Here is a 16701-nt window from a genome sequence, read left to right as displayed (position 1 = left end):
TTTTTTTTTTTTTTTTAGTCAGAAGTTGAGAAAAAAAATGTAACTCTGTGAGGACTTGAGGGGTTGTCTTTCTATAATCTAAGTGTAGATAGAACCTTTTTCCTGAAGCTAAGACTGTGCTAGCACGAGGTACTTTAGGGCAGGGGATGAGACCTTGTACATAAGGGCAGGTAGGTGGTAGCAGGAGAAGTACTCAGGCTTAGTTGGGAGAGGGGGTGACTGATACCTAAAACCCCAGCAATTGAAAGGCTGAGGCAGAAGAATCACTCTGAGTTCAAGACTAGCATGGGCTACTTGCGTTCCAAGCTAGGTAGGACTGTAGAGTAAGACCATCCCAAACACACAAATGCCCCAGCAGAATCAGCACAGACTTGATGACTGTGCTACGCTAGGTCTCTGGGGACTGCACATCCTTAATACAGGTAGCAAGAGGGACAGCAAATTCCAGACCCTCAGTTCTCTCCTCTCCATCTTTACAAATGCTTACCCCATAGGGAACTGGGAATATCATTTTGTGCTTTGTGAGTGTGTTCCGTTTTTATTCCCTTCCCCCATGCCGTAGCATGTGGCAAGCAGGAGCACCGTGGAGCACTAGATGGGCTGGATGGCAGCTCGGTCATTCCTACCCACTCTTGTAAAGCAGCAACCTTGTGACCCTGCAGGACGTCTTCTGTAGCTACCCTAGAGAAACAGTCGTATACATCATGCCCATGGACATAAGGACAAACACATCCCTTCACACCAATAACGGCATAGCCGTGCTGTTGAATGTGTGCAGCCATACAGAGGGAGCTGGGGAGCCGCCTCATTCCGGGCTGCATAGATTTTATCTAGGAAACATCAGAAGTAAAAACAGCAAGTGGCAGATACAGATCTACTATGATTCCTTTCATTTAAATACTTTATGTGCCTAAAGTGACATGTATATCTATGTACATGTGGACAGTGGACTACAGGGATAGACACTAAACTTGTCCTGTGGTGCTCCAGAAAAGAGACAGGCTTAGAGAATAGCTCTCAGAGGTACTTCAGCACCACTACCAGTCTCTCAAGTATTTTTTGAAAGGATACACTTGCATAGTATTCCTATAACATTGTTAGCAGAATGTCAGTACAACTTTAAGTTGCTAAATATACATTTTCTATTGATTGCTTTTTATGTTTCTTTGATTTTCAGAATGTAATGAATAAGATGCATACAATTAGTGTACCCTACTCTGTTATGAAGACCTGTCCTCTCTCTTGGGTCCAGAGAGTCCATGCTCACAAAGGTAATCACACATCTGCATATTAACTGTGAGAATGGTGGAAGCTCGTCTTGTTCTTCGCCTTGGGGCTTACCCAGTTCTGATGTTGTCATTGTGAGTAAGCCCATTGTGTCCTTTCCTATGAGCTGAGATAAGTTCTCTAGAGCGTGAGCCTCAGTTAGCACCATTGAATCCTATATTGTTGAGTTTCCTTTTTCTCCAAGTGAGAACTATCACTAAAATAAGCAAAATTGTCCTAATTGTAATATATTAAATAAACACCCAAATTTAGTGTGTGTGTGTGTCATAACTCTCTTCCCTTTGAATCTGTAGCCAAAGTAGCATTGGTGAAGTGTCGAGACTTACACTGGGCCATGATGGCACATCGGGACCAAAGGGATGTGAGCCTGAGTTCTCTGCGGATGCTAATTGTCACCGATGGCGCCAATCCCTGTGAGTATGGGGTATAGAAATCCTGGAACATCTGACAGGCGGGGTGTTTTCTTCTCTTCTATAAGAGATCTGTGTCGAGATGTAATCTGCATACAACAAAGCTCACCCACCAGGTGGTGGTGATGAGTGTCTTAAATCCCAAGAGGCAGAAACAGGCAGACCAGGTTTGAGGCCAGCCTGGTCTGCAGAGTGAGTTCCAGAACAGCCAATGTTACATAGAGAAACCCTGTCTCAAAACCCCTCTCAAAAAAATCTCACCTCCCCCACAAAAACCTGCAACAAAACTAAAATATCCTTCAAAAAAAAAAGCATTTAAAAATATATGTGTATGTTTATGTTTGTGAGCTATATGCTGCATGTGTACATGTTCCCTCGGCCTGAGGAGGATGTCTGACCTTCTGGAACTAGAATTCCAGGGTTGTGAGCCACCTTACACTGGGTGCTGGGAATGGCACGTGGGTCCTGTGGAGGAGCAGGCTCTTTTTGACTCTCTTCATCCCCTCCTCATTCCATCTCTATAGATCTGCCCTCTCTGCGTACTTTGCATGAGTGTGATCCTGTGTTTGGTCCCCTCAGTTGGCATCATCCTTCTGATTGTCATGTAGTCCTTCATAGAGGCACTAATGTGTTTATCCATTCATCACTTGATGGACTTAGAAGCTTCTTGAAACCACGCCTCTCTCATTCATTGGGTACAAGGAGGGGTTTGCAAGCAACTCGGTATGATCGATCATGTGAATGTGGTATGAATCCTTCCAAGCAGCAAATGAAGGGATATGTAAGAAACTTGTAGCGTTCTTACTGTGCTGTCTGCATGTCTGGATATGCACAAAAGGCTGGTCCCTCACTCAGGAGTCTCTGGTGAAACTTAGCAGGAAGCTGTTTCTCCTAAGTGAACTTTCTCATCGTCCAGCCTTAAAATGCATGTGGAGAACTTATAAAGGAGCCAGCGAGTGTCCCTAGAGCAGGTGAAACTGCCACTGGTGAGGTATCCTGGCAACTGTCAGGAAGTCCTTCAGGAGGAGCTGCTAGGTTCCCCCCTGGGTGCCTGTTGCCTACAGTGTTGTCTCCGATCCTGCTCTGTCCCCTTTGGTAGGCATAGCCTTTCTAGGCTGTGACTGTAGGAACTCTCACAGACCTCACCTGGGCTGGATGAGCATGTGTCATGCTACCTCACAGGCACGCTAAACTGTTTACATGGAGTGAATGGTGTACAGTGTGAGTTCTGACAGAGAGATGCAACTCCCACTCTGTCAGCTCCCTGCAGTAAGGAAGATGGTGGTCTCAGCTTTCAAGTTGCTCTGTTCTAACTCCTTAGGGTCTGTGTCATCCTGTGATGCTTTCCTGAGTCTGTTCCAAAGCCACGGACTGAAACCTGAGGCCATCTGTCCATGTGCTACATCTGCAGAGGCCATGACCGTAGCCATCCGAAGGTATTGTTTGCAGTCAGGGTTCTCTTGATGTCTGTCACAGCCTGGGTGAGATGGGAAAGAGGACTTTTAAATGATTTTTTGCTTCCTCTTCCTAAACCTAAAAGTACAATTACTGAGTCCAGTCTCACTATATACCTCTTCTTGCCAGAAGTGAACCTAGAGACTGCAAGTTTACTTTAATTACTCTTAGCTCATATTTGTGAGGTATTTTTCATTACCCTTTTCCTCTTAAACTAGAAGTAGGCTGCTTATACTTCAGATGTGGTGAGCTATACCTAAGCCTTTATTAGTACATACCAGCATGTTCTTTGCTCTCTGCCTTTTCCCCCTTGTTAAATAAAGAAAATTGTCTATGGATTGTCTGTGTCAGTCTGTGGACACACAGAGCAAGGTGCAGGAGGTGCTCTTGAATGAAGGTCAGAAGAGAGTGTCGGCTGTCCTGTTTTGTCCCTCCTGCCTGTTCCTCTGAGGTGGGGTCTCTCACTGAGGCTGCACTTGGCTAGGCTGCAGCTAAGCAGTCCCAGTGACCCCCTTGCCTTTGCAGCCTTGACCTCGGGCTGTAGACATCTGGGGGGTTCCCAGCTTGTTTTATAGGCACTGGGACCCAACTCTGGCTCTCCCGATTTCAGAGCGCGTGCTCTAGGTGCTCCAGGTGCTGACCATCTCCCCAGCCCTGCACTCCCACTTTTTTCTCTTTCTTTTCTTTTCTTTTTTTGGGGACAAGAGTCTCACTATGTAGTCCAGGCTGGCTTCAAATTTGCTGTGATCCTCCTGCCTCAGCCTCTTTAAGTACGAGATTGCAGCATGAGCCATCATGCTTTTTGTTGTTAATTTCTTCAAAATGTACTTCTATGTTCGTGTGTGTGAGCAGGTGTGTGGCAGTCAGAGGACAACCTGGGGGGAAGTGATTTTCTCCTTCCGCCATGTGGGCCTGGGGGTCAGACCCAGGTCTTCAAGCAGGCATGGCTGTGCCTTGACAGCTGAGCTGTCGTCTCTCAGCCCTGCGTGTTTTCTTCCAGTCGTTTGTTTATATATATTCCTGTTTGCATATATCTGACTTGATGGTTTGTTTTTCTTTTTCCCTTTTTAGGCCTGGGGTTCCAGGGGCTCCTTTGCCAGGAAGAGCTGTTCTCTCAATGAATGGACTGAGCTATGGGGTCATACGGGTCAATACTGAGGATAAAAATTCAGCTCTGACAGTACAGGATGTGGGACATGTCATGCCTGGAGGTAAGTCTGAGGTGCCACTGGGATTTCATGAAGATTTGTCATCAAAGTAGTGGTGCTGGGATGAGAAGGTTGCTTGATTGTAGAATGCCTGGGTCGCCCAGAACCCTGGTTCCATCCCTGTTACCACATAAAGAGAAGGGGGATCTAGAGGAGAGACAGAGGGCCTGACAAAACAAGAGGGCCAAACTGGGGGATCCCAGCTTCAGTGTTGATTGAGTGTCACCATGCTGACCCCTCCCTGATGCCGTGGGAGGCTTCCTCTCAGAGGCATGCACAACTGTGCTTTGTCACGTGGAAAGGGATTCCAGTCACTGGCTCTCACTGCAGATGTCAAACAGGAAGGCAGTGTGCGGCCCTCAGGGCTGTGTCAACGCCATGTACGGCCAGCACCTGTTGCATTCCTTCCTCCATGAAGCAGTGTGTAAGAGCTGTGGGCACTAGGTGGACCTGTCTGGTTCACAGCTCTCTGAAGCACTTCTCTTTGCTACTCAATGTTTGCTGTTTCAGTAAAAATGCAACTCTTCTGTGTTTGCAAAACAAAATTGTTACTTTGCAAGTTTTCTGGACTCTTAGGTTTTTGGTGTTTTCTGTGCACTAGGCATGATGTGCATTGTGAAACCAGACGGACTGCCCCAGCTCTGCAGGACAGATGAGATTGGAGAAATCTGTGTCAGCTCCAAGACGGGAGGGATGATGTACTTTGGACTTGCTGGCGTGACCAAAAATACATTTGAGGTACATGATGTTGTTTTCTGGGGTGTTCAATGAGGTTGGGTGTTACTAGGAGGCCTGCTGGCTGACGGCACAGCACTGTGGGGCATGGCTTAGTGGCTGGGATGGTGTCTTCAGTGCCTGGTACCTAAGGTCAGGTTCTACTCCACACCCACTAGCTGCAGTGCGAGCTGCCTAGCCTCACTGAGGGGACAGGTCTTTAAGATACTAGTGACAGCCAGTCATGGTTGGGAGTGCATGTAATCACAGCACTTGGGAGCCTGGGGTCAGGGGACTTCAGGTTCAAGGCCAACCTGGGCTGCATGATAGGACCTTGTCAGAACAAAGCAAAAGTACCAGACATACTGGCACATGCCTTTAATCACAGCACTAGGGAGGCAGAAGCAGGTGGATCTTTGTGAGATTAAGGCTAGCCTGGTCTACAGAGTTCCAGGACAGCCAGGGATACACAGAGAAATCCTGTCTCCAAAAGGAAAAACCAACCTACCAAAAAAAAAAATCATCAAAGCAGAACATAATGTGAATAGAAACTGCCTATCTTGTAAGCTGTTTTGAACACTAAATGAATTAATATTTACTCATGGAAATGGTGTTGTGTATCTATTCGATATTAAAAGGCTTACAAAGATTTACTCTAGTGGATTTACCATCGTTAAAGTTTTTTAAGTCCAAGATTTTGACGTTGAAAGTACCTGACAGTTGTACTTACTGTGTCAGATCACTGTTAAAGCTGGGAGCTGGGGAAGCACCTGCCGTGTATGCAGGAGAACCTGAGCCGAGATCTCCAGCGTCAGGCATGCAGAGCAGCTACTGTAATCCCCAGGCAAGCTGCTCAGGTAGACTTGCAGCCTTAGCAGGCTTTGGGCAGAAAAGGAACCTCAGTGAAAAAGACACTCAACATAGACTTTGAGCCTTCATACACATGCACATGTGTGGGTGCGTGCGAGTGCACATGCACACACATGTACACACACACACACACACACACACAGGACTTAGCCGTTTGCAGAGGTCAGATTGTTCCTCAAGCAGATACTTCCTAAGTCTTCTCTGTTCCAGACTGCCTTGTGTGCTGGGGCTCTATCAGAACAAGTGGGGCAGTAGGTAAAGCTTGTACTCTAGCGAGGCAGTACTTCCTAAGGACACAGTGCATCGCCTTCCTGCAGACACTCTGCTTGCCAAGCTAAGCTGTAATGAGAAGCTGTCCTGCTGGTGGGCCGTGGCTGGTCACCCTAGCTGGGGCTAACAGGACCACTGCTGACGTTCAGCTCTTTGAGTTGCTTGTTCTGTAACAGAGTCTCACTTAGGTTTCTCAAGACGGTAGGACAGCTTAGAGTAACTCTGCGTTTCAGCCACTCCATTGGAGATGGGTGCATGCGATTGTGAGCTAGCCATCAGTGGCGAAGCATGCCTTCTGTATGACAGTGCACCGTGTCATCTGACAGATGCTGCCTGAAGGAGGCTAAGACCCAGGCTGACCATCCGCTCTGTTTATCAGCCTACAGCAGCAGAGTATGCATCACCAGCCGCACCACTGTCTCTGTCCTCAAAGTAGTTTCTCTTCACTCGGGGTGAAGGGAGCTTGTAAGCTCCCAGGCGGGTGTGCCTCACATGTGTGTACCAGGAGTCACGAGTGTGTACCAGTCTCTTGCTTTACTCCATTTCCTGTTTCTTGGTTGACTAGCTTGTTAGTTTTGTACATTTTAGTGTTTCCAAATCTCCCCGCTCATTCCCTTCCCCGTCTTCCCAAGTCGGGCACTCAGCACAAGGCCTTGTGCAGGCTAAGCGCACACTACTATTCTGAGCTGCCTTCTCCATCCCTGGTTCGCCTTCTTTAAAATTTGTTTTGAGGTAAGATCTCATTCTGTACCCCAGACTGGTCCCAAACTCTTGGTAATTCTCCTACCTCAGCCTTCTGAGTTCCTGGGACTGTAGGCATGAACCACCACACCCAGTTACTGTCTCTAAAGAGATTTTTTTTAAACATTTCTTTGTTCACTTATTTAGTGTATGCATGTGTGTATGTACATTCGCGTGTGTGTGTGTGCATATGTGTGTGTGTGTGTACTTATTTATATGAAGGTCAGAGGATAGCTTGAAGGGTTTTTTCTCTCTCTTACCATGTGGGTTCTAGGGATTGAGCTCAAGTCATCAGACATGGTAGCCAGTGCTGTAACCCACTTGCTGGCCCTGGCTTCTGACTTTGAGTACTTAGAATGTGTCTGTTTCCAGTGCTTATAGTGCTCCTCATTAAATCTGCTTTACTGAAAATAAGATGCTTGCTGTTTGAGACTGAGTCTCACTGAGTAGTCTGCCTTGCCTTGGATTTGCCGTCCCCGTGCTTCAGCCTCGTGAGAAGCTGGTGTTACAGACTAACATCACTGCACCTCACTTCAGGAAGAATTGTATTTTGTGTGTGTAAATGGGGGAGGGGGAAGCAAGAGGAGGGGAGAAAAAGAGACTGCTATTGCTGCACATATGTAGAGGTCAGAGGACAATGCTTGAGAGGCAGTTGTCTTCTCCATTTTGTTTTTAATAAAAAGTTATTTATATGTATAGGTGTTTTGCCTTCATGTATATCCATGTACCATGGTACATGCTTGCGTCCCTTGGAGGCCAAAAGGGGGAGTTGGAACTCCTAACCTGGAGTTCCATATGATTGTGAGCCACCATGTGCATGCTGGGGACCAAACCCAGGTCCTCCGCAAGGTCAAGTGACACTCTTAACCCCTGAGCCATTGCTCCAGCCCGTACTGGCACTTTGTTAGACAGGGCCTCTCTTGTTGTTCTGCTGCAATGTGTATTTCAGGGTAGCTGGCCAGGTGGACTCTGCGGTCCCATCTCTGCCTCCTGCCTCACTGAGTGCTGACATCCCAGGTGTGAGGCTAGCCTGGCTCTGTAGGCTACACAGAGCTCAGATCTTTGGGCCTGCAGGGAAGTACTTTCACTCATAAGCCATCTTTCAGGTCCTCAAGCAGTGTTTGGAGATAATACCTACTTATTACCTTTCTTGAGAGGCCGCTGCTAGCCTGGAATTCTTACATTATTTTGTTGATGCTTGAGTCCTAGCCAGGCACCAGGTGTGACGGTGCTGCTGCAGTGCAGCCTCGCCCGAGAGAGCGCTTTCTGCATGCAGTGCCCGTGGAGTGGTGGCAGAGTGGAGTGACTCCTCAGCTAGGAAGGGGGAACAAGTAGGTGGGTGGGTGAGATGGCTCAGCAGCTGAAGGTACCCAGGAGCAAACCTGATAATGGGCTCCAATCCCCACAAAGCAGAGGAGGAGAGCCTCCTACAAGCTGTCTTCTGACCTTTATAGGTGTACCATGGTACACACACACACACACACACACACACACACACATATCCACACTCAATAAACAAAGTAATAAAAATAGTTCTTCTAAATACTACTTTGTTTCATAAATTTAATCAGTATTTTACTAAAGTCTGATATTTAAATTCTGAGAGTTCCAAATCAGTTAACATTTTACTAGGACAGAAACACAGTAATAATAAATCAGAAAATTAATAGATGTACTTAAAAACAAGCTGGACAGGCTGGGGAGACGGCGTGGTGGTTAGAACACTTACTGCTCTCGCAGAGGACTGGGGTTTGGTTCCCAGTGCTGAGGCAGCAGCTCACAGACACCTGGAACTGGAGTTCCAGGATATCCAGGGCCCTCATTTGGCTTTTGTGGGCACTGGCACTCACGATACACACACATAATATATACCCATAAAAGAAAAATAAAATTTAAAAATTAAAAAAAAAAGGTACTGAGAGGAAAAGTAAAAACAACTACACATATACCCCCAAAATAAAACAATAAACAAATAAATAAATAAATAAACCATGCTACTAGAGATGTAGCTTAGAGCATATGCCCTGGGTTCGGTGCAGGGCCTGCCCCATGCACAGCAGAGAGGAAAGAGTGAACACAAACAGCTGGAGAAAGATCATCCTTTTCTTTCCTTCTTCCTTCCTTCCTTCCTTCCTTCCTTCCTTCCTTCCTTCCTTCCTTTCTTTCTTTCTTTCTTTTTTTTTCTTTGTTTTTTTTTTTTTGGTTTTTCAAGACAGAGTTTCTCTGTGTAGCCCTGGCTGTCCTGGAACTCACTCTGTAGACCAGGCTGGCCTCAAACTCACAGAGATCCACCTGCCCCCAAGTGCTGGGGTTAAAGGTGTGTGCCACATGCCCCCCCACCCACCCATCCACCCCCAGTGTTTCTAATGTGCATGGAGACAAAGTTCTTGTCACTGCTGTGTGCTTCCTGACTTTAGGCAAACAATCTGTCTCTCCCTTTCTCACCTGTAAGACGAATAGACTGCCATTTGGAGGAATTGACATGATTACTATAAAGCAAAGTAATCTGCTAATATGTATTGGCTCTAGTTACAAAGGAGGCAGGTAAGAGAGCCGCCCAGTCTGACAGCCCGGTGACTTATGCTCGGCCCCCAGGTGTTACAGGTGGAGTACTGACTTCTGCGTGTTGTCTTGTATTCTCTCAGTAGACACTGTGACATACAGGTACACAGAGAGAGAGTGACCATGGATGGATGGATGGATGGGGCACACAAGGAATGAATGAGGGAGGTGGAGGGAAGGGCTGGAGAGATGGCTCAGTGATGGGTTCAATTCCCAGCACCCAAGTGGCAGCTCACAATCATCTGCAACTCCAGGCCCAGACAGATATATACATGTAGGCAAAATACCCATAAATGTAAATTTTTAAAAAAAATTAAAATTAAAGGGAGAAAAAAATTCAAGAAGGAATAAAAAAACCAGGATATTTATATAAATATGCTACTTTCTATACATACACATGTATACACACACAACTAGACGACTGTAAAGAAAAAATACGTTTTACCATCACCACTGAGGAACTACAGTTTAAATCATGATGGAATGCCTAAGGCTTTGTTCTGTTTCCCCACAAGATTAGCGGTTTGGACAGTGATAGTACACAGTGCTAGCTGTGATACGGGGGAATGAGATTCTTGCCTGACACCCATGGAGTCAGTGTGGACGTGCAGCAGCTGTGTGGGACACTGTTACACTTGTAGACCCATCCTAGCCTTACACATGAAATCATGAAAGTACATACAGTATTCGTGAAAGCACTGCTTGCCATTGCGAGTCATTGGGGTCACCCTGCCATCCAGAGACTGCATTCTAATCAGTAATGTCCTGAATGCAACCCTGGGTCAGCCGTGCATACCTCTCCAGGTCAGCCAACACTGCTTTACCTTCACCCATGCCCAAAGGGATCTGAGAGCATTGTTTACAGCTGACAAGAACCTGAGGCTCAGAGCTGCCAACATTTACTCAGAGTCTGCCTTGCCAGTAGACTGCAGAGCCAGAATCATCTCTCATGACTTTATCCTCTGCCCTGTGAAATGTTCTACTGTCCAGACACAGCCTAGATCAGTCATTACCTGACGGGGAGGCTATCCGAGATACAGTGTCAGAGGTCTGTTAGTGAAAGACAAGACTGACAGACAAAAGTGTAATTGATCCCTTTTTTAATTCCTAATATTTCCTTTTTAAATCATATATATATGATCTACGCCTTTGTATGTGTGTGTGCATGTACTCTGTGTGTGTGCTTGTGCATGTAAAACAGTTCACATGGGCATCAACCTCTGACCCGCGGTCCAAGTTGTTTATGTTTGTCTGCCATTTAGGCTTTAGTAGCTGGCTGGAACATGCTGGACATCTTGCTGTCTATCCCCTTCCCCACAGCCTTTTGCCTGGGTGCTGGGGATCAGAGCTGCAGTCTTCAGGCTTGCGCAGGACCCTACCCCATGAGGCTGTTTTAACTTAGTTGTTATATTAATCTGTGTATCTTGTGAGATGACACAGTGGGTAAGAGCACTTCACATGCTCCCTGATGTGTGCTACCCACAATCCACTTGTGGAAATGAGAGAACCGATTCCTGCATTTGCCCTCTGACCTCCACAAGCATATAGAGGCACAGTACGTGTAGTGACAGAAACACAAATAAATGTAATAAAATATTTAACTGTGGATATATATCTTTTTAAAAGTCTGGAGAGATAGACACTGAACTGGATGAAATTCCTGGATTTGTTGAAGAATATGCCTTCCAATAAGCATATTATATATATATATATATATATAATCTGTAAATATATACATAATTCTATTTGGGGATTAGGTGGTTGTTTTTAGAGACAGGGTCTCACTCTGTAGACCTGGCTGGCCTCCGACTTACAGAGCTCTACCTGCCTGTCTACTGAGTGCTGGAATTAAAGGCTTGTACCAACCATGTCCTGCTCAGTTGGAATATATTACTTGTATTGGGTTTTTTTTTAAAGTAAGACTTTTTAAAAATCAGATACAGTTTTTAAAAATCTAGCCAAGCTTTTCACCTTTTTCCTTTTGTCTTTTAGGTGATTCCAGTGACTTCCTCAGGCTCTCCTGTAGGGGACGTGCCCTTCATCCGGTCAGGACTGCTGGGATTTGTAGGGCCTGTAAGTGACAGTGTCCTATTGACTTTGCTGCATATGATCTAAAAGCATTTGAACTTTGATTAACAGAACCGGACAGAGTCTGAGTAATTGAAGGTGTCACCGGCCCCTCACAGCAATCGCAGCTGCTGCTCCTCCTGTTTCTTTATTTAGACGGGGTCCCGCTCCAGAGTCCTGGCTGGGTTGGAGAGCCCCAGCTCAGCCTCCCAAGTGCTGGGATTAACACTATGTACGCCACCCCTAACTACTGTTCAGGCTGATTGTATAAGACGGTCGTAGGAATGGGCTAATGTTTTTTGTGTTCGTTGCCTGAGTTCCTTTGACTCCTACAGACAGGTTTTATATGTATCCTGTATTTTCAGACTTTTCACTTACTCTTACTACTTTAGGTTAACATGCTGTGAGAAGTTAAGAGTTCTGGAAAAGGTTACTTTGTAGCCAAGGGAAACTAAGTGGCGAATGGATAGAGTTTTCTTATAGATTATCAACAGTGCCCACCCTGTGTCATTGTAAATTCTTAGAAAATAATTTGTTTTTTGGCAAGTGCCATTTATAGTTACTGTTCTAGGGAGACTAGGACCCAAAAAAGTCTGTTCTCAAAAGGCACACAGTGAACTTAAGAATCCATGAAGGTGGCAGAGAGCCAGGCCATGAAGGCAGTGGGTGAGGCAGTGGGAAGCCATGGGTAGTTGTTATCCTATCAACTCATACCCTCCGTCTATCTCTGGCTCCTTCCTGCCCCATCTTCTGCTCACTGCTAAGCTCATGTGAGAGCATATGACACTGCAGTGCAGCCTCAGCTGTCTCAAATGCTCGACTCTCGAGCTTGCTGGGCTGCCCGTGAGGTCCAGGACACAGCTTCAGCCATCAGTCTGAAACAGATTGTTGCCCCTCTTTCTACGAATGATCCCCTAAACCCCATGTAAAGGTTCTGGTTGTGTCTGGTCTGAACTAGTCTCATGATCTAGAAAGATGAAGATGGAAACACCATGTCAGCTAAACAGCCTCACTGAAAGATTTGGAGAGGCAGGCATCTCTTCTTTCTCTTTTTTAAAGGATTTGGGTTTTTTGTTTGTTTTTTGGGTTTTGTTTGTTGTTTGGTTGGTTGGTTTTGGTTTTTCGAGACAGGTTTTCTCTGTGTAGCCCTGGCTGTCCTGGAACTAACTCTGTAGACCAGGCTGTCCTCGAACTCAGAAATCCGCCTGTCTCTGCCTCCCAAGTGCTGGGATTAAAGGCGTGCGCCACCACTGCCTGGCAGGATTTGTTTTTATTATGTTAATTGTATGTGCAAGTCTATATGTATAGCAGTGTTGGATGCCCTGGAGTTGGAGTACAATAGTTGTGAGCCACCCAACATGGTGCTGGAAACTCATGGTGCCACACTCAGGTTCCCTGCATGACCAGTGCGTTCCCTTAACCACTGAGCTGCCTCTCTAGCCCCTCTTTTTTTTTTTTTTTTTTTTTTGGTTTTTCGAGACAGGGTTTCTCTGTGTAGTCCTGGCTGTCCTGGAACTCACTCTGTAGACCAGGCTGGCCTCGAACTCAGAAATCCGCCTGTCTCTGCCTCCCAAGTACTGGGATTAAAGGCGTGCGCCACCACCGCCCGGCTCTAGCCCCTCTTGATGTAACACTAGCTGACTGTTAAAAGTGTCTTCCCTCTGGTTTGTGGAAGTGGCTGGCTCCCCCTGGCATTGAGGGTAGACCAACAGCTTTGTGTGCAGTGACATTCTGTCTTTCTGGCTTAGCCCAGTCACTGTGGCCCTACACAGTGCTCAGCAAGTAATGAGTGACATTCTCATTCATGGAGGTAACTGCTGACTCAGTGAGCACACGTGAAGGGCCAAGGGCCCCTGGCCTGCTGCTCTGTTGTCCTTCTGGGAAGAAAATCTGCAGCGTTCTTAGACCTTCTTGGGTATCTATTTCCGATCTTGCCAGTGGAAACAGTGTTACCCTTCCATGCTCAAAGCAACTATTCACATACTAAAATTGTTTGATTTCTCTAATTCCAGTAGAACATAAAGTAACATTTTTCTCCTTGGAATTCACCCTGTGAATTCAACAGTAGATGAACTAATACATACCTGTGGCAGGGAAAGTGAACTATATGTGTGATCATAATTTCTTCCCTGTGAGATTGAGATTTTCCCCTGAGAATAATAAATATGAATGAATTAATCTCTTAGAGACTGTAAGACCTCAGTGGGTGCTGGCTCAGCAGGTGTCTGCACCCTGATAACCTAAGTTTACCCCTGGGACCCACTGGGTGGAAGGAGAGAACAATTCCTGCGCGTTGTCCTCTGACTCCTGGTGAGCAGTGGCCTGCCTGTGCTCTCGCACACATGCACGCCAGATACAGTGTGCCTTGTACAAAGACCTTAGTGACTTCAAGGTGCCACTTTCTCACTAATTCTAAAGGACTCTTTTATTTTAAAAAAATCCATAAACTATGACATTATTCTCTTTCATATAAACACATTTTTGTGGTATTGGGAATTGAACTGTGTGCATGCTTCACAGGTATGTTTCTTAGTGTTTTGTTTTTAATGAGATTTCCATGAAAGCAGTAAATGTAAGGTGTCTGTTTTACCCTTTAAACTTTGAGAATGAAAGTAAATCCTTGCTAACTTTCAGGGTAGCTTGGTGTTTGTGGTTGGAAAAATGGACGGATTACTCATGGTCAGCGGCAGAAGACATAACGCTGACGACATCGTCGCTACCGGATTGGCTGTGGAGTCGATAAAGACTGTCTATCGAGGGAGGTGAGCGCCTGAGATCTGTGCCACCACTCTGGGGTGATCCGTGCTGTGTTCTGTGGGTTCTTCCTCCAAGTTCTTAGGTTGGCTTGGCTTGGCTTAGAGTAACAAGCCTGGCTTTAAATACCCGTCCCACAGCGTTAGCTCTGTAACTGGCTCAGGAATGAAATGTGAGCAGTCTGAGAGTCTGTTACTGGTTTTTGATTCTGAAGACTGAGAATTCCAAGATAAAATACTACCTTCTACAGTTCTTCAGAGATGGTCCCATCTCAGCCAGCGTAGGTGGCTGCCACTCTGTTCTCTCTCATTTCTCACTGAATTGTTGTGTTCTCCATGTGGAGACTGACATGGCAGCTGGAACTCTAGGTTCTGTGAGCAAGGGCAGGCAGGCAGGCCTTTGCCTGTGCTTATTAATGCAAAGAAAGTTATCCCAGCTGTTGTAGACTGTGTCTGTTAGGATTATTTTCTCTTTGTGTTTACATGAGAACATCTTTATACACATGTATGCTGTGCTTGGAGCATATGCCTCCTTCTCCCTCCTGCCCTGACCATAGCTATGTAAGAAGGGAAGAGCTAAGGACGTCACAGGAAAAAGCAGCTCCTGCTGCGTTGTGTGGTTTTCTGTCATGGTGTGACTTCCTAGGCATGGAGCTTCCTGGGCCTAGACCCATGGTCTGTGGTTACAGTTGTGTCCCCAGTGTACAACATAGTACCTAGCACATAGTATGCTGACAGTTGTGTCCCCAGTGTACAGCACAGCACCCAGCACATGGTTAGCATCCCGGAGGCAGGTGAGCTAGCATTGTTGGCTCTCAGTTGTTTCAGTCTTCCTGCGTTCAATCCACAAATCCTCACAGGGTGCCGACTATGCACTGCTTTTCTGGGTACTTTGGCAGTGAACAGAATGGGCTATGTGTGTGCCTTCTATTCTTATGACAAACACAGAAGCCAGGCAAACAGCAACATAGATGACACGTGAAAGTGTCGTGAGTGCTGTGGAGTGAACACACGAGGTGGTCTGGGAACGCCTCACTAGTAAGGGGACATTTGAGCGGAGACCTCCCTCAGGTCCACTTCCATCCCCTCCCTCTCTTGGTCTCCATCGCTTGCCTGCGTCTGACTCGCTTCACTCTCTGCTTCACCACTCTGCTCCAGGCACACTGGCCTTCTTGCTGTTCCTCAAACCTGCCAAGTTCGTCCCTACCTCAGAACCTTTCCGCTTTCCGTTCCTTCTGCCCGGAATCCTCTTCCTCCAGATCTCCGCGCGGCTCGCGTCCTCACCTCATTCAGGTCTCTGCTCCAGTGTCCACTCCCCAGGGAGGCGCTCCCCAAGCACCCCTGTCCCACTCCACTGGCCCTGCCCCAGGTGCTTCCTGGTGCTTATCACAAGATAGCTTCATTAACTGTGTGTTGGTTGGTTCTGTCTCTGACACGTAAGCGCCACAAAGCCAGGAACTGTGTCTTGTTTGCCATTCTTTGGTGTTTAATCTGTGTTTTTGTTTTATTTTCAATGAATCTCTCGGTCCTGACTTGGTGGTGATGACTGCACATTTTCTTTCTACTGCTCATGTCTGGGTGGTGTGGTTGGGATGCTCCTGTTTGACTCCAACTGAGGAAAGCAAATGGGATGGTTTTGAAGGGAGACTGATGTGTTTGATCTGTCTCTCTTAGAATTGCTGTGTTTTCTGTGTCTGTGTTTTATGACGAGCGCATTGTGGTGGTGGCAGAACAAAGGCCCGATGCATCTGAAGAAGACAGCTTCCAGTGGATGAGCCGTGTGCTGCAGGTGAGTACCTGACTGCACTGGGTCAGGGGTAACTGCCACTGTAGGCTACCAGATATGCCGTCTTTTAAAATTATGTTTGAGCCTGGTATGATGGCACACACCTTTAATTCCAGCACTCAGGGGGCAGGAAGAGGCAGATCTTTGTGAGTCTGAGAGGCTAGCCTTGTCTACAGAGTGAGTTCTAGGACAGCCAGGACTACTACACAGAGAAAACCTGTCTCAAACAAATATATACATATTTGAATATATATAAATACATATAATTCTATACAGGTTTACAGTGAAATGTGTTTATATCCACTCTCCTTCCCCATCCTCCAACTTTTCCCATGCCCCCTAACTACCTAGTTTTTTTTCTCTCTCAATTTTTGTGCAAAATCAGCTAGCCCCATTTCTCCCCATGGACTAAATAGATTTTTCTGCTCAGGTTACCTAGAAGTTCAACTGACTTGCTTCAGCTAATTCTCTCATACTCTCATGTGTTTGCTACCCGTGAAGATTGTGACTGCCTGTGTATGGTGTGCTCTGAAAATGACCAGCTCACTGTCAGTTAGCCTTGGTCCTGCCACACCTTG

General features: G+C 46.3%; 1 protein-coding gene across 1 annotated transcript in view; it reads left to right on the top strand.

Moving 5' to 3' along the window:
* The window catches only part of Dip2b (disco interacting protein 2 homolog B), a gene marked incomplete at its 5' end in the record, with an annotated part of 109850 nt that overhangs the window by 55776 nt on the left and 37373 nt on the right, over positions 1-16701 (top strand). Inside the window, 8 exons of the mRNA XM_028788260.1 lie at positions 1178-1271; positions 1581-1700; positions 3019-3133; positions 4224-4363; positions 4962-5098; positions 11510-11590; positions 14219-14346; positions 16012-16126. Coding sequence (XP_028644093.1) covers positions 1178-1271; positions 1581-1700; positions 3019-3133; positions 4224-4363; positions 4962-5098; positions 11510-11590; positions 14219-14346; positions 16012-16126 — 930 coding nt within the window. The remainder of the gene's footprint in view (positions 1-1177; positions 1272-1580; positions 1701-3018; positions 3134-4223; positions 4364-4961; positions 5099-11509; positions 11591-14218; positions 14347-16011; positions 16127-16701) is intronic.

Source organism: Grammomys surdaster, unplaced genomic scaffold (genome assembly GCF_004785775.1).
Source record: "Grammomys surdaster isolate TR1022 unplaced genomic scaffold, NIH_TR_1.0 125742, whole genome shotgun sequence".
Taxonomy (NCBI): Eukaryota; Metazoa; Chordata; class Mammalia; order Rodentia; family Muridae; genus Grammomys; species Grammomys surdaster.
Note: the sequence above shows the minus strand (reverse complement) of the source record. Positions and strands in the feature narration are given on the sequence as shown.